Source organism: Arachis hypogaea, chromosome 16, assembly GCF_003086295.3.
Source record: "Arachis hypogaea cultivar Tifrunner chromosome 16, arahy.Tifrunner.gnm2.J5K5, whole genome shotgun sequence".
In the NCBI taxonomy this organism is placed as follows: domain Eukaryota; kingdom Viridiplantae; phylum Streptophyta; class Magnoliopsida; order Fabales; family Fabaceae; genus Arachis; species Arachis hypogaea.
In genome coordinates this window covers 138,881,903-138,905,612 of record NC_092051.1, presented here as the reverse complement: position 1 = coordinate 138,905,612, position 23,710 = coordinate 138,881,903, and the positions used below count along the sequence as shown (strand labels likewise).

Sequence of the window (23,710 nt, the reverse complement as noted above, 5' to 3'; positions counted from 1 at the left end):
TTACAACTCACTAATCCATCGGTTTTTTAAATTTGTGAGCGTACTATTAGCTGTGAAGCTTCAATCAATAGAGGTAAAAATTCTACATCATTAACCCTAAGAATTCGTGTCATTATCATAGGTTCACTGTTTTCTGATAAACAAACGTACGTACAGTAACTCGATCGACGAGCAAGTAAAGCTTTTAGGAAGTTTAATTCCTATCGAAATCCAATTTCAGTCCATATATACCTCAGCTAAAAATAGCATCATATTCTATCAATAACAATTCTCTTAGCTCAATTTTAGAATCAATCTCATCCATTTCTCAATCTATTCACAATTGGTTTATCAAAACTCACATACCAACTTACTTTCGAGTAATCAATCATGATCATCAATTATCAAAGCGTAAACCTCTCTTTATTGGAAAATGCTTGGTGTGCAAGCCACTTTTTCCAACGCAGTGTATTTTGCGTCATGTCATGTATTTTTATGAACAATCTCGTAATTAGAATTTGAATTCAAACTCGAAATTAACTTAAATTTTCATCTAAGTAACTTTTATTATTCCACATGGCACATAGTAATTAGATATGACACCACAAACAAACCTATTCATGATTTATTAAAAAGTCATGGGTCAAAATGTATTTATTTTTAGGTTTAATTATTCTATTGGTCTTTATAGTTTCGTAAAATTTTTAATTAGATCTTTATATTTTTTTATTAATTGAATTCTTGTACAAAATTTTTTTTGATTGAGTCTCTATACTTTTTTTTTTCTTTTATTTGAATCTTTGCACTAATTTATTTATTTTTAGTTGGGTCCCTAAACAATTAATCCAATTATTATCAAAAGAGATCTAATTGAAAAAAAATTGGTGCAGGAACCCTATTAAAAAAAATATAGAAACCTAATTAAAAATTTTGTGAAACTATAGAGACTAACAGAATAATTAAATCTTATTTTTATCCTAATAGTAAAATTTGCAATTAAGCATAATTTATATCAAATTAAATTTAATGATTCTATTTATGAGGACAAAACATATTCTTTTTAATTAAAACAAATAAGTTCTAACTTTCAATTAGAATCAGATTTTTATAGGATGCTAGTATGCTACACTAACTATCAAAGCCCTCATCATCACTAAAATAATTCATAATTTACCATATCTTTACCATTAGTTAACCTGCTTTAGTTTTAACATTATATTTTAACTTTCGTTTTTTTGAAAATTTAGAATTTAAAAATTAAAGTTTGAGAGTTAGGATAAATGACAACAGTAGAAGGTTGTGGAAAGCCATATGGTAATTTTTTTTTTTGTTTTTTCTAAGTTAGGAGTGAGATTCGAATCCGTGGATCGCGATTTCTAGGTGAGTATAAGGAGACTATACTATTTGATAATGTTAAAACTTAAAACTTTAAAAGTGATATATATATATATTATAGAGTAAAGTATATTTTTTATTTTTAAAGTTGGTTAAAAATTTTAAAAATATTTTTAAATTTTATTTTATTTTAATTTTATCTAAAAAAAATTTTATTTGCATAAAATATATTTTTGATAGCTAATTTTTTAAAAAAATTATAATTAATTTAGCAACAATTTCATAAAAATAATCTTTAACATAAACAAACTAGACATAATTATCATATATTATTACTAAATTCGTCTTTAATTTTTTTAAAATTTAGTTATAAAAATAATAAAATCAAAGGCATTTTTGGTGTGACAAAATAATTCGGGTAAAATTATTCCCGGTTGTGAATTGGGATTGTTAAATAAATTACTAAAATTTTTCGCGGGTTTCGTCTTCCTTGCCTCTCTGGCTCTCTCACCCTCTCGCTTGGAAGTCTGAACTCTGCGTGGCCTCCGGCGTCGCTCAGCCCTCCTCGCCGCCACTGCTAGCGGCATCCCTCACTTAGAACTCCGCCGTCTCAGCCTCGCCTCTCACCGTCGCGCCGTCTCTCCTCTGCCTCTTGCCTCTGCTTCTCGCTGTGCCTCCTTCCCTCGCCGTCACGAGTCTCAGCGTTCTTACCTCGCCATCCATCTCTAGACTTCAGGTAGGCCGTTGCCGTTACCTCTGTTTGATTGTTTGGCACTTCATCTGAAGTTTTTTTTTTTGTTGCATAATAATACTTTGAAGTTTGAACACAGATTTGGTTATTTAGGTTTAGTTTGTATTGGAGACTATACAGAACCACTAGAAGTAGAAATTATACTATGCTAATTAGTTTCTTCTAACTCACTATTAGTTGTAACAAAACCCATCTCACTCTCTCTCCTTCCCGGACCTGATCTCAAACCGCCTTCTTCTCCTTCTATCTCATTTCCTCTTCCTCTCACTCTTGTACTGCAATTTATCAGATAATGAGACCAACATTTCCAATTCAGTTCCATTCTTAGTTCATACTCCAATATGGTATCAGAGGATTTGATTTTTGCTGCGTCACGCTGATCCAATAACATCATTGAAGATGAAGATTTGATTTTTGTTGCCAAGAATCTGCAGAAATCAGCTTCGTTCACCGTGAATCACGTTTTTTTACTTCTTTCGAACCCATACGACAGAGATTGATGAGAGCACTGCTTAGTTTGTTCAACCAAACAAAGTAGCGACTTCGATCAACGGGATTGAGAAGAAGAAGCGTGATTATAAAGTGCACCGTCACCGATTCTGAGCAAAAATGGAAGCAATTACTCACAATCCAAGCCCGGTCAAAGAAGAAAGACGCAACGATGCGTCTGATCCAGCCGCATTAGCGATATGCAATCCGATGAGCCCGTTTTTCTTGCATCCCAGCGAGAACCCGGGGCAGATGCTCATCTCGACAACTCTGAATGTGACAAATTACCATTTCTGGTCACAAGCTATGATAATGGCTTGGAATCCAAGAACAAGATAGGATTCTTGGAGGATTTCTGTGGCGGAACCAGCAGCTGGAGACCCAATGAGCGCAATTTGGGACGTAATAGCACCTTCATTAGAAATTGGATTGTTCGATGCACCAGCATTGAGATTGCACAAAGCGTTCTATTTGTCAAGAAAGCAAGGGCTCTATGGATAGAGGCTAGAGCTGAAGCAAAGATTTGCACAAGGAAATCATATGCGTCTTGCTGATCTGAATGAGGAGCTGTATTCTCTTCGACAAGGTACATTGTCCATTACGAATTTCTTTACACAATTGAAGAAGATATGGGGTGAAATTGAGAATTTTAGGCCAATTCATCCATGTGCGTGTAGAAGGCAGTGTGCACGCAAAGTATATAGGGAGCAAGACTTCATCATGCAATTTTTAAAAGGGCTTAATGATAGATTTTTCTGGAGTTAGATCCCAGATTTTGTTAATGGATCCTCTTCCCCCAATAAATAAAGTGTTTGGATTGGTTGTTCAGCAAGAAAGGCAATTATGCAGTGAAGTTAATGAGGAACCAAAGATTATGGTAGCAAGCTATGGTCGTGGAAGTACTAACTCTAATCCGAGTTATGGTGCCAACAAGAACTTGAGCAAGAACATGTTCGGTAGGAACCAGCAAAAGATGTGCTCTTTTTGTGGCAAGAATGGCCGCACAGTTGACACATGCTTCAAGAAGCATGGATTTCCTCCTAACCACTAGTTATCTAGGTGTCTAATTTCTACTTCTAGTGGTTCTGTATAGTCTCCAATAGTTTGATTGTTATTTTTTGACGCCAAGTTTGCTGATACTGGCGGGGAATGGGTGATTAGAGGTCTCATCCCATACTGGACAAGTGATGCATTTATCTTATAGTAGACCATGGTTTGCTACTACTCCTCACCAGCCATGTATTGGTCTCAACTGGCAGTGAACCAAGTGATAGTGGTACTGTCACTTGTGGATCTTATGAGGGAAAACCTTAGCAATGAGTCAATCCTCTTGCAAATCACTTGTGTCATGGATGACTTTGCAAATACTCAAGTTTGTTCTTCTTCAAAGCAAACCACCCTTGGATTGTGTTTTGTTTTCTTCTCTTCAGTTGGTAGACTATATAACATTTAGATGAGTTAATAATAATATGGGGATTGATATCTTAATGTACACTTTAAATGAATAACCAATGAAAAGTCAGCAAGGGCAAGCTCTGGTATTTGAAGAAACAATTTTGGTTTTGGGCTTTTGGCCCCTAAGTTAGTCTTCTTAAGTACTTAATTAGCACCATATAATGAAGGCAGCCTTCATCCTAGGCTCCTAGCTCGTAGATTATATGCAGTAGCAGCCAATACAGACACAAGTAGTGACCTTAGGTTATTAACGTATTATGAATAGAATGAGTGGTGCAGTAGTACTTACGTTTATTTAAAGCTTTGTTGATGAGGTTATTAGGAAGTAGTACAATATTGAGTATCAAATAGTAATCTTGTTCTGAAGTATGCTGCATCCTTGACAAATGAATAGGAACATAATCAAATGATAGAACCAAGCATCTTTACTATGTGGAGAAATTTTCAATATTTTTATTTCTGACGTTTCGTACTTTAGAGAGACAGAAATGGAATCACAAGAGACATCTTCAGTAGGAGCAGAAGCACTTCTACATATGTCTCCTGGATCAGCGGTTTCTGTTGCATACCACCCTCTGTTTGGACCACATGATGATCTGATCGTTCTAGAGCTTGATGATAAACTTCTTCCCGATGTTCTGCATGAAAGGTGTGTATTGAATTCTCAGCTTTTTGTAGCTCTTTCCCTCTTTGTGGTTCTCCTATTTGTGATTTACATTTTCCATGTTTTATATTCTGTTATAGGGTGGTAATAAGAGGACTGCCCGATGAAGACGCAGTTCTTTGTACTCAATCCAAAACATTTGCAATGAAGTTCGTTGGAACTTCAAATTCTGTTTTGCTTATACCTCCTGCAAATCAATATGTTTTTGATCAAAATCCACAAAACGGTGCAAATAATCACAAGGAGAAGGTTGTTGCACCTGTGATTAAAGTTGTACCTGGTAATATGGAGCTTGTTGAGGTTGCTCCCAGACTTGACAAACTTAAATTGCTCCTCTCGCAGAACCCTTGCAGGCTTGAAGAGTTTGACAGTTCAGAAGTGAATCCAGAAAGTAGAGCAGGATTATATAACTGGAAGGATCTTAAAAACAATATTCAAGCTAGTGACGAGGAACTAAGATCCGGACTGCAGGCACTATCGGCTGTGGAGATTAATAGCTATTGGAGACTAGTAGACGAGAGATACATGAACACGATTCTGGAAATGGTTTTGAGAAATGCAGTGTTGAACGACTGGTCACTGAGTGCTCTTAATGAAGATGAAGTCGTAAGCATGCTGGTTTCTGATGGATTTCCTGCAGAACTTGCAAGGCATTGCTTGCACGTATATGGTGAGAAAGTAATTGACGGCACGGATACTTGTGCATGGAAGTTAGACAAGAAGCGGGTCTGCATTCATTTTGCGAGAGAAATCCTGAGAGGGGGCAAGATGAAGCTGGAGAGTTTTATGGATGAGTGGAGGCAGAGGACTCCAGATGAAATGCAGCCAACTTTTGATCTTGCCGAAGGAGAAGTTTTGACAGAGAGAATTGGAGTCGAGACATGGGTCCGCGGATTCAGTGTCTCTTCGTTGCCATCCACTCCGGCTGAACGATTCTCGATTCTTTTCAAAGAGCGGCCAAAATGGGAATGGAAAGATCTGCAGCCTTATATTAGGTTTGGGTCTCTTATATGTTTAAATTAAAATATATAATCTTTTTTCACATTTGAATTAATTTCTATTTCTTTGGAATACTTTCAGGGATCTGAATGTGCCAGGTCTTACTTCTGAAGGTTTGCTATTGAAATATACTCGAAGAACACAACCATCACCTGAAATAGAACCAATTTTCAGTGCAAGATAGTATTCATCTGTTTATTGTGTGGGGACCTTACTTTGCCATCCTCCTCACTTGTTTTACATGGAAAAATTTAGAATTGTCTTGTATCTTTGCTGTTTCCAGGTTATTATATTCATGCATATTTAGGTAAGATGTGTAAAAATCAATTCTGACATGAAATACGTAACGAGTTAGAATGTTATGTTGTGTGCCTTTCCCTCGGCATTTTGGAAAATGGTGGTTGATTCTAAAACTTAGATCAGTGTAAATTTTGAGGCGTATTTAAGTGAGAAGTTAATGTGGTATTCTTATGTTAGATTGGAAGATTGATGAGATAACTGGATTGCTTTGTCGCTTGTTGGATAGTAGATGGTGATTTTTTGTTCTTAAAAGTTAAAATATAAGCTGGGTAGTATTAAATATAATTTTGCATTTCTCATAAGAAAGCTTCCATTTTGCATAAAAACCTGGATTATAATATCAGGCAATTATTATGCGTAATATTATGTTAATAAATTATACTATATCATAATTAAATTCGTGCATGTTGAGAAATTATGGCATTGTCGGTGACCAAATGATGATTAATATGACTAGTTATGTAAACTTTACCCAAAAAAAATAGCTTTAAAAAGTAGAGAGAGATAAGACCAAGAAGAGAAGGTTAGCGAAGAGAACGGCGATAAGGTGACCACACAATTTCCCACCACCTACTTTCGCTTTGCTTTCCAACTACGCTCCATTCGTTACTCTTTCTCTCTCTCCGATACCCAATCTCCCACTTTTCCTTCTCTTTTCTCTTCCCCTTCATCCCAAGAAAAACATTGAACTCAGCTGAGAGTTATGGCTGAAAAATCAAACAGCTCAGAAACATCCGCATCATTTACATAACTAGACTTACAAAAGAAGATTCTAGGCTGACCACATAGCTTTTAGTTACTGCTTTAATGGGTTCTGTGAGTAACACAAATCCATGGGTGGCTCCAAATTCGGTTTTGAAGGACTGTTCCCAAGGGATTTGCAGCATGTATTGTCCTCAATGGTGCTACATCATGTACTCGCCTCCACCACCGTCAATCGTTCTCGGTGACGGTTCAGATGACGATGATTCTTCCTCCGGCTTCCAATTCTCTCCCCTTATAGTCGCAGTGATTGGAATCTTGGCAAGTACTTTCATCTTGGTCACTTACTACACCGTCATCTCAAGGTTCTGCAGGAACAGAGGAAGAGTTAACGATCAAGCAAATCATAGCAATGATGATACTGTTAATAACAATGAACCTTCTCAGGTTGCTGCGACTTCCGGCATGGACGAGGCTCAGATCAAATCGATAACCGTCTGTAAGTACATCAAGAACGGTGGGTTGGTTGAGGGAAGTGACTGTTCCGTTTGTTTATCAGAGTTTCAAGAGAATGAGAGTTTGAGATTGTTGCCCAAATGTAACCACGCTTTTCATCTTCCTTGTATTGATACTTGGCTTAAATCACAAGCTAGTTGTCCCTTGTGCCGCTCCAATATTGTTTTCTCTAATAATAACTCCAATCCGAGTCACTCTGACTCGGCATTGACACAGATTCCACATCCGCCACCGGCAACTGTCAGTGTCAATTCCTTGGAATATCAGCAGAGGAGTGATGATGTTGTTGCAATAATTGTTCAGAGTTCACAGCATCAGCAAGTTGTGGTTGATTTTGGTAGTCAAGTCCAGGTAAAATGGCCCAACGTTGAAAGTGCTAATAATTTGGATCAAAGAAGATTATCCGTTGCTGACATTTTGAATCAAAATGATGAAGCTGATGTGTAGTTTTGATTGAACTGAAGGAGAACAAAGTGAATCTGTAATGTGTGAATCAAATGGGGAAAAAAAAAAAGCAGCAGTGTGGATGCATCTTTGTTCATCTCAAGGTGAGTGAAATGGAATCTTTTCTTCAAAATTGATGCCATGTTCTGGAATTTTTTGAAACTTAGATTAATTAACTTATGATGTACTACTATCATTGTTGAGAATTTGAGATTATTCATGTACTCAATGAAAATTTAATTTAGCAATTTGTAAGAGTTGTTGACCTTGATAATTGCGTAGTCTAATTATAATACTTGTTGCTGGAACAAATCACATGATTAAATAAAATTGGTACAGTTTTCCATTTTATTAACTTGGCAACAACTCAATATCTTTTCTGAATTAAAAGGTAAATAATCTTTTTCTTATATATTATTACTTAATAAATTTAATTTTATAACACATGCAATAAAATTTTTTGTATATTTTATTTGAATATAGAATATCATATTTAAATTAAACTCTAAATAATTAACTTATGATTTCATTTATTTAGTGGAGGATAAAGCTGATAAAAAATAAATGTTATAACTAAATTTTTAAGAAGGTACATTATACATGATATTTTTATTTTTTAAATGTTTTTTTAAACAATTCCGCTAGAGGAACAATAGAGGATGTGAACAACATGAACAAGTTATTTTTTCAGGCCCAATAACCATGTAAAAACATTCCAACCTAATTTCACTTTCACCTTTTATCTTTTTCATTATTTATTTTTACCCATACCAAACCCTAAACCCCTTTTTTTACCGTAGCCTCCCACTGCCTCCTCCTCTCAAACGCCATCTATCGTAGCCAGTAAAAAACCTACGGTACGCCGTCATCGTCACCCCGCCCAGAATGGAGACGCTATTCCATCGTTGTCCAACAACGCACCTATACCTCTCTCCTACACGTCGCATCTCCACCTCTGTTGAACTCGCGAAGCGCCGTCGCTCCCTCGCCGTGCCGGAATTTTCGCGCCGTTGCTACCTAACCGCGCTGGAGTCTTTGTCTTGTCGCATCTCTGGCCCTGCCTCCAACCCGCCGTCAGATGGTTCTTTTATATGAGAAGTGGATGTTTATTTGGTTTATACCATTGCTCTGTTACTTGATTTGCTTGATTCTGTATGCACATACTCTGCAGGATTCTTTTGTTATGTGATTTGAATTTGATTTAGTTTAATTTTGCTTGAATTGAAGTTGGGTTTGAGTTAAGCCGTTTAAACATGGTGCATGGGTGGTATTTTGGTCAATTTGTTAGTTGTTACTGAAGAACTAAGGCAGATGTTCATTTTACTATTTATGCGGATGGTTCTTTCATATGAGAAGTGGATGTTTATTTGGTTTATACCATTGTTCTGTTACTTGATTTACTGGATTCTACATGTACATACTTTGCATGTTTCTTTTATTATGTGGTTTGGATTTGATTTAGTTTAATTTTGCTTGAATTGAAATTGGATTTGAGTTAAGCCATTTAAACATGGTGTACGAGTGGTATTTTGATCAATTTGTTAGTTGTTATTGAGGAGCTAACGAGGATATTCATTTTACCATGTATGTTTTCATATGAAAAGTGGATGTTTATTTGGTTTATATCATTGATTTGTTACTTGATTTGTTGGATTCTATATGCACATGCTTCCCATGTTTCTTTTGTTATGTGGTTTGGATTTGATTTAGTTTAATTTACTTGAATTGAAATTGGGTTTGAGTTAAGCCATTTAAACATGGTGCACGTGTCGTATTTTAGTCAATTTGTTAGTTGTTACTGAAGAACTAAAATGGATGTTCATTTTACTATATATATGGATGGTTTTTTCGTTTAAAAAATTGATGTTTGTTTGGATTATACCATTGGTCCTTTGCTTGATTTCCTATGTGATTTGAAAGTTAATTAAACAATTAATTTAAACTTAGTAATAGTCATTGCTAGGAATCAAGATGTATTTTTGTACAGCAGCCACTTGAAACTCCATGGATTATCAGTAGACAAATAAATATCAGATACAAATGCTTGTTTTTATGTGTGATTCATAACTAACTAATTAATAAGATCAATGACACGGTCAAAGTCTCTTTTATTTTAAGCATTTTCATTTATTCCAATCTTTACAAGCCTTTTTTTTAAAAAGGTCATTTTCAATGTTAGAGCAGGATTTGTTGTGTAACAAGGACTCAAAGAGTCACAAACTCCAAATTGTGACCCGTTTATTCATCAGAAGTGAATAAATCAGAACAATGTTTCTTAATGACTTAAAACGTATTCAGATTATACAAAAGAAATAAATTACTACCATTTGAATATGAAATAACAAGTTTGATTCTATACATGCAATATTTTAGAAAATAAGATAACCAAAGTAATAAAAAATAAATTTAAATAAGATTACAATTATCAAAATAATTGCATGATTTCTTCTTAAATTACTTTAAAGTTTTGAACCTTATAAATAGATAACATTGAAAACACAATTTTGTTCTGATATCAGTTCACTCAACATAAACTACATAGGTCACTCAACATAAACTACATAGCCAAATTCCACAATGAATTGGCATTATAAAAAATTACATGAGTATAAAAGCTATAATTGAAATGATTTTTTTGTTAGCAATCACTATCCAAAATAACAATATATTGAGTAAGAGCCACTTAATCCTAAACTTAACTGTATATCATAAAAAATATTGAGAATTTAAACTCAATACATCAATCCTCAATTGTACAACATAAGCACAAACTACAACTCATAAGAACTCATTCAAAAGCTATTTTTCGAATGTCTTCTTCCTCTTCTTGTATGCTTTTTCCTCTCTAAATGTATAATAACAAAAAAAATTCAAAACAAGCATCTGAAACTTATGAAATAAAAACGTATAGAACATACAAAAAGAAACATCCAAACACTTAAATTATAGCCAAGAACAAGCCATTGAAGGCAAGCTTTCATCATTGAATTCTTGAAGAAATATGTAGCAACACAAACAATAACAACAAACACTAATAATGAACCAACACCTTCTTCAAAACTGATTCTAGCAAGTCATCAAATTCAAAATAGTTTTGGATTATGTTTAATTCCACCATTATCAGTAGAAAATTCTAACTCCATGAGTGATACATTTTTACGAGTACATTCTTCTTTCACTCATTCTACTAGTTTTTCTTGTCATGGAAGTAAACAGAAAGAAACATCCATTTAGCTATTGAAACAAACATCTAATTTCATAAAATTCTGAAAAAAATGGGAGAAACGACGACCTTGTTTCGTTTGAATGCAGCAGTGATAGACAAAGATGCAATCACGAGGGGAGGAGGGCTGCGACGATAATCTGCGAATCGCGAGTGGAAGGACGATGCAGTGGTAGCGGTGCTGCGAATCGCAACGGAAAGGATGCTGCGGTGGTTGGCAAGGCTACGAAACATCCAAAACAACATTCCAAAACTCAACACACATTCAAATCACATTCCTCTTAAAACTGAAAAATAAGAAAAAAAGGGAAAAAAGCACAAAAATGACATTGCATCGACGTGGTTACCATGTTAGTGTGAGTGATTCGGAGGGGAGGATGGTGACGAGATGCAGGGTGCCAGCGTCAAGGTTGGGGGAGTCGCTGCGGGGACGACGCGAGCTTCTTCCTCGTTGTGGCTGCGGAGACGACGCGAGCGTTCGTGAACAGCAGTGTCTGCGCTTGATTTTGTCACGGAGGAAGGGCGAGTGGTCGCCGAACGATGGCGCGACTTCGTGACGGCGTGTTGTTGTCCTTCACGCGGGATCCTGCGTCAATGGCGGTGGCTGGGGTGGTCTACAACGAAGACAAGGGCAACGAAAATTTGGTTGGTGCCGCCCAACACGGTTTCAACGCGAAAAAACGACACATCAGGTTGTTAAGAACTAGGGCGGCATGGCATTGGCGGTTTAGAAGAGAGGGATTAAGATATGAGAGAGAAGGATTATGTACTAATAGTGAGAGTAAACTTTTTTTATACGAAGAGCCTTTTTTAATTTTTTAAAAATCTGAATAGTAAAATTAATTTAAAATTAATTTTTTATTCCATTATTTATATTGTTCAACATAAGTGTTGTCCCTCTGTCTTTTCTCTTAGAGAAAAGGACAAATAGGTCCCTGACCTTTTGTCCCGCGGACATTTTCGTCCCTGACCATTGAAAAATACTTTTAAGTCCTTAACCTTCACAAAACTTGGACGGATCAGTCCCTCCGTCCAAATGTTTCCATCAGGGACTGATCCGTCCAAATGCCTCCGTCAGGGACTGATCCGTCCAAGTTTTGTGAAGGTCAGAGATTTAAAAGTATTTTTCAATGGTCAGAGACGAAAATGTCCGCGGGACAAAAGATCAGGGATCTATTTGTCCTTTTCTATTTCTCTTAAAATAACCGTACTCTATAATAATACACGAGAAAAGCAAATTTATCTTCTAGTTTTGAACGGGTAACACGAGGTGACCTTGATAATTGTGTAGACTAACTAAAATACTTAGGGTGTGTTTAGTAAAAATGTCGTTCACTTGAAACAAGAAATTGTAGTTTTTAAATGATATTATATGCATGTTGTGTAAGAAAGATGTTGAAAGTATACATCTATCTATTACATGTGAGTACTCTTGGTAGGTGTGGTGTGCTTGGATCTCGGCGTTTGGACAGGAGTGGATTATCCCCGATACTTTGAAAGAGCAATTTGAGAGTTGGAGATATGTGCCGATGAGAAAAAAGTTACGCAAGTATTGGCTAGTTGGGTTCTTCTCAGTTATATGGACTATATGGTTACTCAGAAATGATGTCATTTTTCACAACAAAATAACAGGGATTAGAGACTGCGTGGATCAATCCTTTTCATGTGCCACAGAATAGTGTTGTAAATAACTCATGTTGTTGATAGCTATGCCTGAGATGACATAGGAGTTGTTCGACTTTTATGATTTTGTTTTGTCTTACTTGTTGCTCCACCTAAGTGTTGAGCTCTTTCTTTAAAAAAAAACTTCTGCGTTCACCTAACATGTTTTTAGGTTTTTTGCTGTGGTTATGGTGATTATTGATTTTAATAATTTTTTCCATAATTTTTTTTATCATTTTTAATACTTTCTTTTATAGTTTGATTTTTTATTAAATTTTTTATTGTAATTTTGTTATAGTATGAATTATTGATTTTATTAAAAAGAACAAAATAAATAAATAAATTGATCATACATAATAACAGAGTCATAAGTAATAAAATTTTATCGTTCAAAATAATACGAAATATAAAGAATACTGAAAGTATTAAAATAATTATTGAAATTTTTTTGTTTGATATTGTAAAATTTATCATTGTAATTCTTGTGCACTATTTATTATTCTATTTTTTATAATATGTATTATTGTTACTATTAAAAATGATAAATTAAATAAAAAATTAATTATAAATAATAATAAAAATATAACTTGTAAAAAGTTAGAACCTAAAACAATAATAAAAATAAAATTATTAAAAATATTTAAAAAAAATATTAAAATATGTTATTTTATATGTTATTTTTAATTTAATAAATAAATATTAATTTTTATTATAAAAAATACTTAAAAATTTGTCAATTTTTATATATTATTTTTAATTTCATAAATAAATATTAATTTTTATTATAATAGTAAAAAATTATAACATACTAAAATAGAGTATTATAAAAGACATTATATAAAAAAAATACTAAAAGAAGTATAAAAAAATTAAATATATTTAAAAAATAATATTATAATTTAATAATATATTTTTTAAGTAATTAACTAATTATTTATCTAAAAGTGATTTTAACTAATATTATCCAAACAATTGCCAAACATAAATTATGTTGGCATAAACTCATTTCTACCCAAAATTAATTCTACAAAATCACTTTTATTCAAACTCCAGTTTGACAAACCTCAATCCAAACGCACACTTATTAGTCGAAAGAAGCATATGATTATATAAAATGAGGAATGAATATTCTTACTCTTACTTTGATAATGTCATTTTTTATAAATTTATACAATAATGTAAAAAATGATGTGGAGTGACATTATAAAAAATAATAATAAAACTTTTCAATGTTTTTTACTTTTAATTGATGTTGTTAAGTGTAGTTTTTTATCGATTAATATTTTTTTAACACATTTTTTTAATTTTATTTAAAGAGGTATATAATGAGAGATCATATTTTATTATGTTAATTGAAAAAAAAAATAAAAGAATTTATTTTCATAAAAAATAAGAATAACAATATTATTTTCCTATAAAATGATACAATTTTTCATTTATATAACGCTTGTGATATCTATTTTTCTCATTGGGTTTATAACTTGTTTTCTTCCATATAAGAAAATTGAATCTAATTGGGGAACCAACAATTTGTCAGTAACTATCAATTAATAAACGGTGTTGTTAGAGAATTATTATTTTTTAACTAATAATCAATCATAAATATAGTAGATAAACAAAGATTAAGGGAAAAGGGAGATAAATTTATGAAATCATTAGGAACATGATGCACATGTTTTAGGTGAAGGTTATTATTAATAGGAGCAATGGTACCAAATCATGCAACAATGGTATGAGAATTGAATGCCTCAGTAATATGATGGTTGTTCAAAGATGAGTTATATGAAGAAAATTATGGATATTGGCAAGTCATATAGTAAGATGCACCAGAGTCTATTATCCTAAAATCTATAAGTGTAAGTATTTGATGCATTAACAGAATGAGTATGTGAGTGTTTACCAGCAGGTATGTTTAGAGAGCATGAAGCCATGAACTAGAAGGTTTAGTAAGAGTGCTAATGAGTGACCTCAAGTTTGTAAGGTCTTCTTGGCTCAGTGTAGGGATCTTGTTAGGCTTTGGAGAAGATGTAGTTCACTTTAGTTTGCTATATACAAGAAAAATATTTTCAACTCAAAAAGCAAGCGTCATTTATACTCATATCACGGAACAAGTGATGGAAAAAAAAAAAAAAAAAGATTTTCAACATGTCTTTGTTGCATTTCTAATGAGCCTTTAATGTTTTCATGTCTATAAATATAAGATCCCGAAATCCAAGAAAAATAAGAATAAGATGTCACAAAAATCGAAAGTGATCATATTCTCTGAAGTTTTTATTTCTTGTGTTCTTTCTTTACTCTTATCATCTTAAAAGAGAATCAAAATAATTTGTAATCTAGACATTTTTACTACAAATATTTGTCCATATTATATTTTGTAAAATCTTAGATAGTTTAAATATATTAGATAACACTTTTTAACAAGATTTCAGAAATTATAAAGGGATGTTCGAACTCATTCTTTTAAATTTTTTTTATAATTGATCTGGTAGTAATCTGTAGTCTTACAAAAACTTAAGAAAATAATATCTAAATTTTTAAATTTGTGTTTGATCCAATTTGAACCACTCTTAAAGTCGAGAAGGTTTGCAAAAATAATATCAAAGTTCTTAACTTGGTGTGTGACCCAGCAATCTGAACGTGACAGTATTAAAAAGATTTGAGAAAATAATATTTAAAATTTTTAGAGTTAGTGCTTGATCCAATCAGAAGCTATGTTTAATTTGAAAAAATTTAAAGAATTAATATTTAGAGAAAAGAACAAATAGGTCCCTGACCTTTTGTCCCGCGGACATTTTTGTCCCTAACCATTGAAAAATACTTTTAAATTCCTGATCTTCACAAAACTTGGACGGATCAGTCCCTGACGGAGACATTTGGACGGAGGAATTGATCCGTCCAACTTTTGTGAAGGTTAGGGACTTAAAAGTATTTTTCAATGGTCAGGGACAAAAATGTCCGCGAAACAAAATGTTAGGGACCTATTTGTCATTTTCTCTAATATTTATTTGCACACTAGTTCGAATAGTGTAAATGTAGAGTTAAGATCTTAACTAACTTAAATGATGATGACAAACATTGTGCTATTAGTTAAACACCCAATTGGATTCTGATTGTTTGAATTAAATGATGCAGGCCCAAATGATAGTAGCAGCCCAAATCAAATGGAACAAAAGAATAAAGTGTACCAAATCCACAAACAAAACCCAAATGGAAAGAAACAAAGAAATCATTTGGGCTGAAAGGAAAGTAGCTAATCCAAGCCCAAGTTATTCATCAAAGTTGAAGCAATCTAAAGCCATTGCTCACAAAGCTTTCCTCGGTCAGACTCATGAAGAAAGAGAGAAAGTTTTTTCCTGGTTCATTCACCAGAAAGGAAAGAAAGAGAAATGTAAATCATAAAAATAAATGTCTAATCGCCCTAATCAAAGCAAGCTAAGCTAAGTCAGAGGATAAAGGTGATTTATTTCTATTTGCACGCAAATTACTTTCTTCACTCCTTCTTCAAATTTCTGTAACGCCAATTTGGGATATATGGAGAAAGTGATTTCTGATAATCACTACTGTGAATAAAAGGCTCAAATTGTTTCTTGGGGACAAAGCACTATCTCAAGGATTTGGATTTGGGTTTATCACTCAATCATAAGGGTCACCCACCAAATTTGAATTATCTACATATCTTTGGATGCAAATATTTTGTCCTAAATAACAAAGAAAATCTAGATAAATTTGATCCAAAGTTATATGAATGCTAATTTGTAGGATATTCCACAACTAGCAAAGCATATAGAGTTTATCATCAAGATGCTAGAATCATTGAGGAGTGCATACATGTTACCTTTTGTGATACTAACTTGGTTCAAAATATTTTGGAAGATTGTGATACAGAAAATCAGGCTCAAGGAAAAGAAGGAGAAGCCCAAAATCAAGAGAAAAAACTTTCTGGGCCACCTAAATCTGAAACTGCTGCTGCACAAAATTCTGTAGGAGACAATTTTGTTTTGTCTCCTAAAACAGGCAAAATTTCTGAGAATACCAGTTTCTTGGATCTTTCAGAGACCGAATCAGCTCCTAAGTCCACTAGACCTCGTGAGTGGAGATTTTTAAAGAATTATCCATAGGAATTTGTCATTGGAGACGTCTCTCAAGGTGTCAAAACTCGATCCTCCACTAGAAAAGCTAATAAAGAATCAAACCTAGCTTTTCTCTCTGAAATGGAGCTACAAAACATCAAGGAAGCACTTGAGGACCCCTCTTGGATAAAGGCTATGGAGGAAGAGCTTGGTGAATTTGAAAAGAATCAAGTTTGGACACTTGTTCCAAAGCCAATTGGAAAGAAAGTGACAGGCACCAAGTGGATTTTTAGGAACAAGTTAGTTGAAGATTAAAGCATTGCTAGAAACAAAGTAAGATTAGTGGCACAAGGATACGATCAAGAGGAAGGAATAGACTTTGATGAATCCTTTGCCCCTGTTGCCCGAATGGAAGCCATAAGACTTCTTCTTGCTTATGCTGCTCATTGTGGTTTCAAATGATATCAAATAGATGTGAAATGTGTATTTTTAAATGGTGTAATAGATAGAGAAGTGTATGTAGTACAACCACCTAGTTTTGAAAATAAGGAATTTCCTAATCATGTTTTCAAACTTTCAAAAGCTCTATATGGACTAAGACAAGTACCTAGGGCTTGGTATGAAAGAACTTAGTTCTTTTCTCTTGAAAAATGGATTTCAAAGAGGTACCACCGACACTACTCTATTTATTAAAACTTCTGATGATTCTTTTATTTTAGTCCAAATTTATGTTGATGACATTATCTTTGGATAAGCTAATGAGACCCTTTGTACTGATTTTGGAAAACTCATGACAAGTGAATTTGACATGAGTATGATGTGTGAACTTAATTTCTTTCTTGGACTTCAAATAAAGCAAACTAAAAATGGTATTTTTATTCATCAAGAGAAGTATGCCAAGGAATTAGTTAAGAAATTTGGTATGGAAAATGCCAAACCCATGGAAATACCAATGCACCCTAACTCAAAGTTAGAAAAGGGTGAAACTGAGAAAGATGTGGATAAGACTAGGTACAGAGGAATGATTGGATCTCTTATGTACCTAACTTCCTCTAGACCTGATATTGTGCAAAGTATTGGAATGTGTTCAAGATTCCAATCAAAACCGAAAGAATCACATATTTCTGCAGTCAAAAGAATTATTAGATATGTTCATGGCACATCTAATTTTGGCATATAGTATCCTAAGACTAATGAGTTTTCTGTAGTTGGTTATTGTGATGCAGACTTTGCCGGAGATAGAGTGGATAGAAGAAGTACATCAGGCATATGCTGTTTTCTTGGAAAGTCCTTAAATGTCTGGTCGAGTAAGAAGCAGTCTACAGTGACATTATCCACTGCAGAGGCTGAGTATATTGCTGCCTCCTCTTGTTGTTCTCAGCTTATTTGGTTGAAAACTCAACTTGCTGATTATAAATTAAATGTTGTAAATATTTCCTTGTTGTGTGACAATATGAGTGCTATAAATATTTTCAAAAATCCAGTTTTACACTCTAGAACTAAACATATTGAGGTAAGATTTTACTCAATAAAATAATATGTTCAAAAAAAAAATATTAGTATTCAATTTGTTAAATCAGAAGATCAATTAACAGATATTTTTACCAAACCTCTAGCTGAAGACAGATTTTGCAAACTTAGGACAAATTTGGAAATTCTAAGTTATGATTCATTATTTGCACCTTGCTGATGTGTTTGTTGAAGTTTTTGTCTCTCAGTTTAGGATAAGACAATTCTAGGCAAATGAAGAACCATTATCCTGAATATTATTTGCTTGGCACAATAGCAAGTTCTGAATCTTCTGGGCCAATCTTTCAGTTCAGAGTTATTGTGGTCCAATATGTTTCCTTAAACTCTAACATCTCTGGGCCTAATGAGTGTTATATTATCTATGTGTGAATGTAAAAGATATCATTTTTTTAATTTAGTTTTGTTTTACCTAGTTTTTTTTTATAAAATCAAATCACTTTTTATGATGTCAAGTCTTTTCAAGGTCTAGTCATAGGTAATGCAGTTGCATGTTTTCAAGAAATCTCTTTTCTTGTTGCAGTTACCAAACCTCTCTCTTCATAACTTCTTTCACTATCTCTTCGTTTTCTCCCCACTACCATTAGTGCATTATTTGTTCGAAACTTTTGTTCATACCAATGAGGAAGAAAACCGTAATTCAAAAGAGTCCAAGGGCCAAAATTCTCAAACTTCCTGAAAAACATAGAACTTCTCCTCACTCAAAAGATCAGACCTTCACACCATCACCGTCTCCTCCAACCTCTGCTCCTCGCACCGATCCAATGGCACGCACCAATACTCCAAGGTATCCTTCTTCTTCCAAGCTGACGGCTCCACCCAGTGCTCCCTCTAGACCAAGCACTTCGAAGGGGAAGCATCTAGCTGCTGAGGAGCCTGCGCCTAAACCATCACGACCTAAACCAAGGTCAGCCCCTCAACATTCTCAAAGAGGTAACCCTCATCTCCCTCTCAAATCGTTTAAGGAGCCTTTCATTCTAACTACAACTCTCACCGTTTTCGATCTGCCATGAATCATGATTTCTACGAGGGTGTTGTCATTCATCGTACCATATGTCCTACTTTTCTTGCTGATTTACCAACCCTGAAAAAGAAAGGTTTTATTTTTGCTGATAATCTTCAATTTTTGGACTGGAACCATTTTTTCAAAATAAAAAAACTTGTCTACCCAGTCTTAGTTACAAAGTTTTATCCAAATATGATCTACCATGAGGGCAGCATTTACTAATATGTGAAAGGTCGTGACCTTATTTTGAATGAGGAATCCATAAGTGACGCTCTAAAATATACTGATGTTGGGGCTTGTGCTTACACCTCTGATAAATGGGATGAAGGGTTAGGTGTTTCCTATAGAGATGCTCTGGTTGTTGTATGTGAAAATATCTCTCTCATTGATGGTCTCACACCAACTCACAAAGCTCTTGGTTATCTTCAGACTCAGCTACATCGTATAGTGAACCACATTATTCTTCCTCAAAGTGGTTTTTATCAGAAGGTGTCTTTTTGTGACACTATGATTTTATATGCTATTCTCACAAAATCTGAAATTTTTTTTTGCATATTTAATGGTAAGGTATATGTTTGATTGCATAAGAAGTGAAAAAGATAAAGCTCTTCCTTATGACATGTTTTTAACCTGTATTTTTGAACATTTTGGTGTTGACCTGTCAAATGAGACATCTGAAAATAGACACTCATATCTAAAATGAGGTGGTTCAGTGAAACAGCAGAAAAAAAGACCAACTCGAACTGAAAAGGTGGTCCTTGATGATGATGATGATGATTATGAGCCAGAGGAATCTAATCTTCCATCTGCCTCGGGGACTTCAACTTCCACTGGACACAAATTGCTTCTATATGGAGTGGTGAAGAATGTGGTGCAAGAATTTGTCTCTCAGTCCAACCATCTGATTACCTTAAGCAAAGAGCAGAGAAAACTGGCTGCCAAGTATGAAAACTACCTCAGAAAGTCCAGAGACAGGGTGGCAGTTCTCATGAAATTCATTGAAAACACCCTTGAGGATGATAATGTGGCCTCTGACCTTGAAGAACCTGATGATTCTGAGGGGGATGGTTCGGATGCTTAAGGATGTCTCTTCCATTGCTCTTTTCTGTTTTGTTCTTTTTGGATAATGGTCCCATGGAACAATTGTAGTTTGTTTTGCACTTTATCTTGTCTTGGATGACTGTACTCAAATTAACTACTGCTTTATTTTTCTTTTGGTTTATGTAGTTATCTGGACTTTACCTTACCAGATTGTTGCAGATTTGAAATTACTCCTGTTTTCTCCCTTGATGACAAAAGGAGGAGAAATACATTCTCTACTTTGTTTTATGTGATGATGACATGCTCTGTTTTTTTATGCTATGTTTTTTTTTGTGATATTTCTGGGAAGTGATATTTTTTTCTAATGCCCTGGTTCGGTGTTAGGCGCTACTTTGGTTTAGACCATGGTTTGGAATTCTTGTTGTATGCTCCATCCCTTGATAACCAATTGTATGTTGTACATAGTGTGTTCGCTTTGTGAATATGTGAACAGGAAACAAAAGAAGAGCACAAATTTAGGGGGAGCAATATTTAAAAAGGAAAGGGGAGCAAGTCAAAAGAAATTGATATCACTCAAAGGGAGGCGCATTATTTTTATCTAATTCCACTTATTTAATTCTATCTTTTGAAATTATGTTTGTCATCAATGGGGGGATTGTAGAGTTAAGATCTTAACTAACTTAAATAATGATGACAAACATTATGTTATTAGGTTAAACACCTAACTGGATTCTAATTGTTTGAATTAAGTGATGCATGCCCAAATGATAGTAGCAGCCCAAATCAAATAGAACAAAAGAAACAGAAGCTGTTGAAGTGTACCAAATCCACAAACAAAGCCCAAATGGAAAGAAACAAAGAAATCGCTTGGGCTGAAAGGAAAGTAGCTAATTAAAGCCCAAGTTATTCATCCAAGTTGAAGCAATCCAAAGCCATCGTTCACAAGGCTTTCCTCAGTCAGACTCATGAAGAAAGAGAGAAAGCTTTTTCCTGGTTCATTCACCAGAGAAGAAAGAAAGAGAAAGGTAAATCACAAAAGCAAATGTCTAATCGCCCTAATCAAAGTAAGCTAAGCTAAGTCTGAGGATAAAGGTGATTTATTTCCATTTGCATGAATATTACTTTCTTCACTCCTTCTTCAAATTTCTGCCACGCCAATTTGGGATATATGGAGAAAATGATTTCTGATAATCACTACTGTGAATCAAAGGCTCAAATTGTTTCTTCGGGACAAAGCACTAACTCAAGGGTTTGGATTTGGGTTTCTCACTGAACATTTTTTCTAATGCTCTGAGGTCTTCGGTCAAGCAAAAAGAACCAGCTTTGAAATCCTTAATTTAGGGGTTAAATGAAGAAAGTGAGATGAAAAACAAAGGGAGCTCAGAGTTCAAAGAGTTGACTTAGGAAAAATCTAAATGGTGACTCCAAAAAGTGGTACAAAAGAAATTTTTTTTTCTGATTTGAAAAAGGAGAGAGAATTAGAATATGAGTTTGTTTGAGAGCTTCCTTGTGAAGAGTTTCAATGTTTTGGACAGTGTTTCTAAGCTAAAGGAATATTCTGCCAAGATGAAGAGCTTTATCAGAGATAGCTAAATCCGGTTCAACTTATAGCAACAAAGGCTGTTATGCATTGATCTCCGTTATATTTTTCAATCTTGTATCTCAGTTTCAATGTATATCTTTCTGTATTGTATTTGAGAGGTAAAAGGCTGAGAGAGAGACATTGAGAAAAAGCCCAAGAGTAAAAAAGGTTGAGTAAAACACTTGAGAGAAAAGCCAAGAGTAAATCCTGATTTTCTTTGGTAGTAATTTTCTATCTTGTGTCTTGTACTAGTAAGGTACCCCTTGTTAAGTTGGGTAAGCACTTAGTGTAAAGAGTTAGGTATTAGCATAACTAAGTCAAGTTTAGGAAGAAACTTGTGTGTCCAAATAGGATTGTGTGAATCCTAAAAAATTGGTGTATGTAATAATTTGACTATAGTGAAAATTTCACCACTGTTGTGGTGAAGACTGGATGTAGGTTGTATTGTACAAGACAACTGAACCAGGATACATGACTATGTCCAGTGACGGATCTAGAAAATTTTGATAGTGGGGCAATATATATAATATAATAATAATTTTTATAATAAAAATATTATGTGTACATAAAAATCAGCTATCAAAATATTCATTAATTATTATATATTTGTATATAAATATATGTATTGTTTAATTTATTTTTAATGTGTATTTTTTATTTCATGATTAGTCTTTAAAATGTACATATAACATGATTATTCTTTAAAATATCTAATTTACAAATTAAAACACTAAAATAATAATTTAAATAATAACACATAATTTAGAATTTTATTATTTAGGTTTTATATTTTAAAAAATTGAGTAATCTTTTTCTTAACAATACAATCGAAATATCTCTTTTTATATAGAATAATATTACACATTCAAATTTTTTTTGTTAAACAAACCCAACCAAATTAATTTAAGATAACAAAAATCAATTATGACTAGCATTATTCTACGTCTTATTGTTTAAATTGGTTAGACTTAATTTATAAAAAGACTTGAACACACACACACTTAGAAATTAACTTCTCACACAATTAGAAGTCAACTCTTATTGAGATTCATAGTTGAAAATTTTCTTTCAATTAATGCAGTTGTTACGAAAAAAATTAAAACTAATATAAAAAAGATAAATAATACTCTTCTGAGTCGATTTCTAAAAAAAAAAAAAGCATAAATTTCATTTAAATTGAGAATTGATCATTCTAATAACTTCTAATATGAAATTTTTAACTTGATTATGAAGTACCAAAAATTGAATAAAAAATTATTGTGGGTCAAATTTAATAATTTAGTTGGGGCAAATAAATATTATTATCATATACTACTAAAAAAAATTTCAAATTGTAGTGGGGCGCTTGCCCGCACAATCACACACGTACATCCGTCCTTGACTGTGTCAACTTCTTCCTTTCTCTTACTGTTCTATTTTCTAATATTTATCAGACAAAACGAAATTATCTCTTAAATTTTTTGCTTCATAATTCAAATAGAAATCAAGTTTCAAGTTGGGTAACAAAGGCTAAATCAATTAAAGTAAAAGAAGGCCATAGATTCAATCCCCATTCTCTAAGCCTTTTATAACCTTCAGTAACTTTTAAGATTTCTTGAGAATTAGATGTAGCCATTTTAACTAAATTAGTATATTTATTTTATGTTAAACTGTTAATCTTCTAAACTATATCTTTCTTTATTTTCAAGTAATTATTTAGCGTTTTGTTTAAAAACTATTTCATCACACTTTTCTAAAATCTTCTATATATTTTAGAAGAGTAAATAGCCATTTTGACACTCGAAATTTTTTTTTTATCAAAATGGACCCTAACATTTGTTTTTGATAAAATAAACCCCCAAAAAATAGGTACTGTTTGACAAAATGACTTTGACGTTAACTCTTCACTCTGGATGTTAACGGAGATATGTAACATGTTAAGTACTTACCTAGAGGGTTAAATGTGAAATTACAATATTGTTCTTT

At 33.5% G+C, this 23,710-nt stretch overlaps 2 protein-coding genes across 6 annotated transcripts; both read left to right on the top strand.

Annotated features, from left to right (window-relative positions):
• The first annotated feature begins 1,715 nt into the window (after positions 1 to 1,715).
• LOC112755272 (uncharacterized) lies at positions 1,716 to 6,200 on the top strand. Of its 2 annotated transcripts, XM_072221310.1 has the most exons (5): positions 1,716 to 2,050; positions 4,488 to 4,658; positions 4,754 to 4,922; positions 5,016 to 5,668; positions 5,754 to 6,200. In XM_072221310.1, the coding sequence occupies exons 2-5, from the start codon at positions 4,498 to 4,500 to the stop codon at positions 5,854 to 5,856; spliced, it is 1,086 nt and encodes a 361-aa protein (XP_072077411.1). In that variant the 5' UTR covers positions 1,716 to 2,050; positions 4,488 to 4,497; the 3' UTR covers positions 5,857 to 6,200. The 2 variants fall into 2 exon arrangements, with proteins under 2 accessions (XP_072077411.1, XP_025659037.1); XM_025803252.2 differs by having other exon boundaries at positions 4,754 to 5,668.
• Positions 6,201 to 6,248: 48 nt separating this feature from the next.
• Positions 6,249 to 12,678, top strand: LOC112755273 (RING-H2 finger protein ATL52). 4 transcript variants are annotated; one of them, XR_011874593.1, is made up of 3 exons: positions 6,249 to 7,541; positions 7,655 to 7,738; positions 12,297 to 12,678. XR_011874593.1 is itself a non-coding variant. In XM_025803256.3 (2 exons), exons 1-2 carry the CDS (start codon positions 6,780 to 6,782, stop codon positions 7,673 to 7,675), a joined length of 783 nt encoding a protein of 260 aa, XP_025659041.1. In that variant the 5' UTR covers positions 6,249 to 6,779; the 3' UTR covers positions 7,676 to 7,882. The 4 variants fall into 4 exon arrangements, 1 of the variants encoding a protein (XP_025659041.1); XR_003178965.3 differs by lacking the exon at positions 12,297 to 12,678 and adding an exon at positions 8,435 to 9,009; XR_011874592.1 differs by lacking the exon at positions 12,297 to 12,678 and adding an exon at positions 8,435 to 9,009 and having other exon boundaries at positions 6,249 to 7,738.
• The last annotated feature ends 11,032 nt before the right edge of the window (positions 12,679 to 23,710 follow it).

Bases quoted from the DNA above. Each gene is read 5' to 3' on its own strand.
- LOC112755272 (XM_025803252.2), top strand. From the start codon at position 4,498: ATGGAATCACAAGAGACATCTTCAGTAGGAGCAGAAGCACTTCTACAT. The intron at 4,659-4,753 runs GTGTGTATTGAA...ATTCTGTTATAG, and splicing joins CCCGATGTTCTGCATGAAAG to GGTGGTAATAAGAGGACTGC. The intron at 5,669-5,753 runs GTTTGGGTCTCT...GAATACTTTCAG, and splicing joins GATCTGCAGCCTTATATTAG to GGATCTGAATGTGCCAGGTC.
- LOC112755273 (XM_025803256.3), top strand. From the start codon at position 6,780: ATGGGTTCTGTGAGTAACACAAATCCATGGGTGGCTCCAAATTCGGTT. The intron at 7,542-7,654 runs GTAAAATGGCCC...ATTGAACTGAAG, and splicing joins ATTTTGGTAGTCAAGTCCAG to GAGAACAAAGTGAATCTGTA.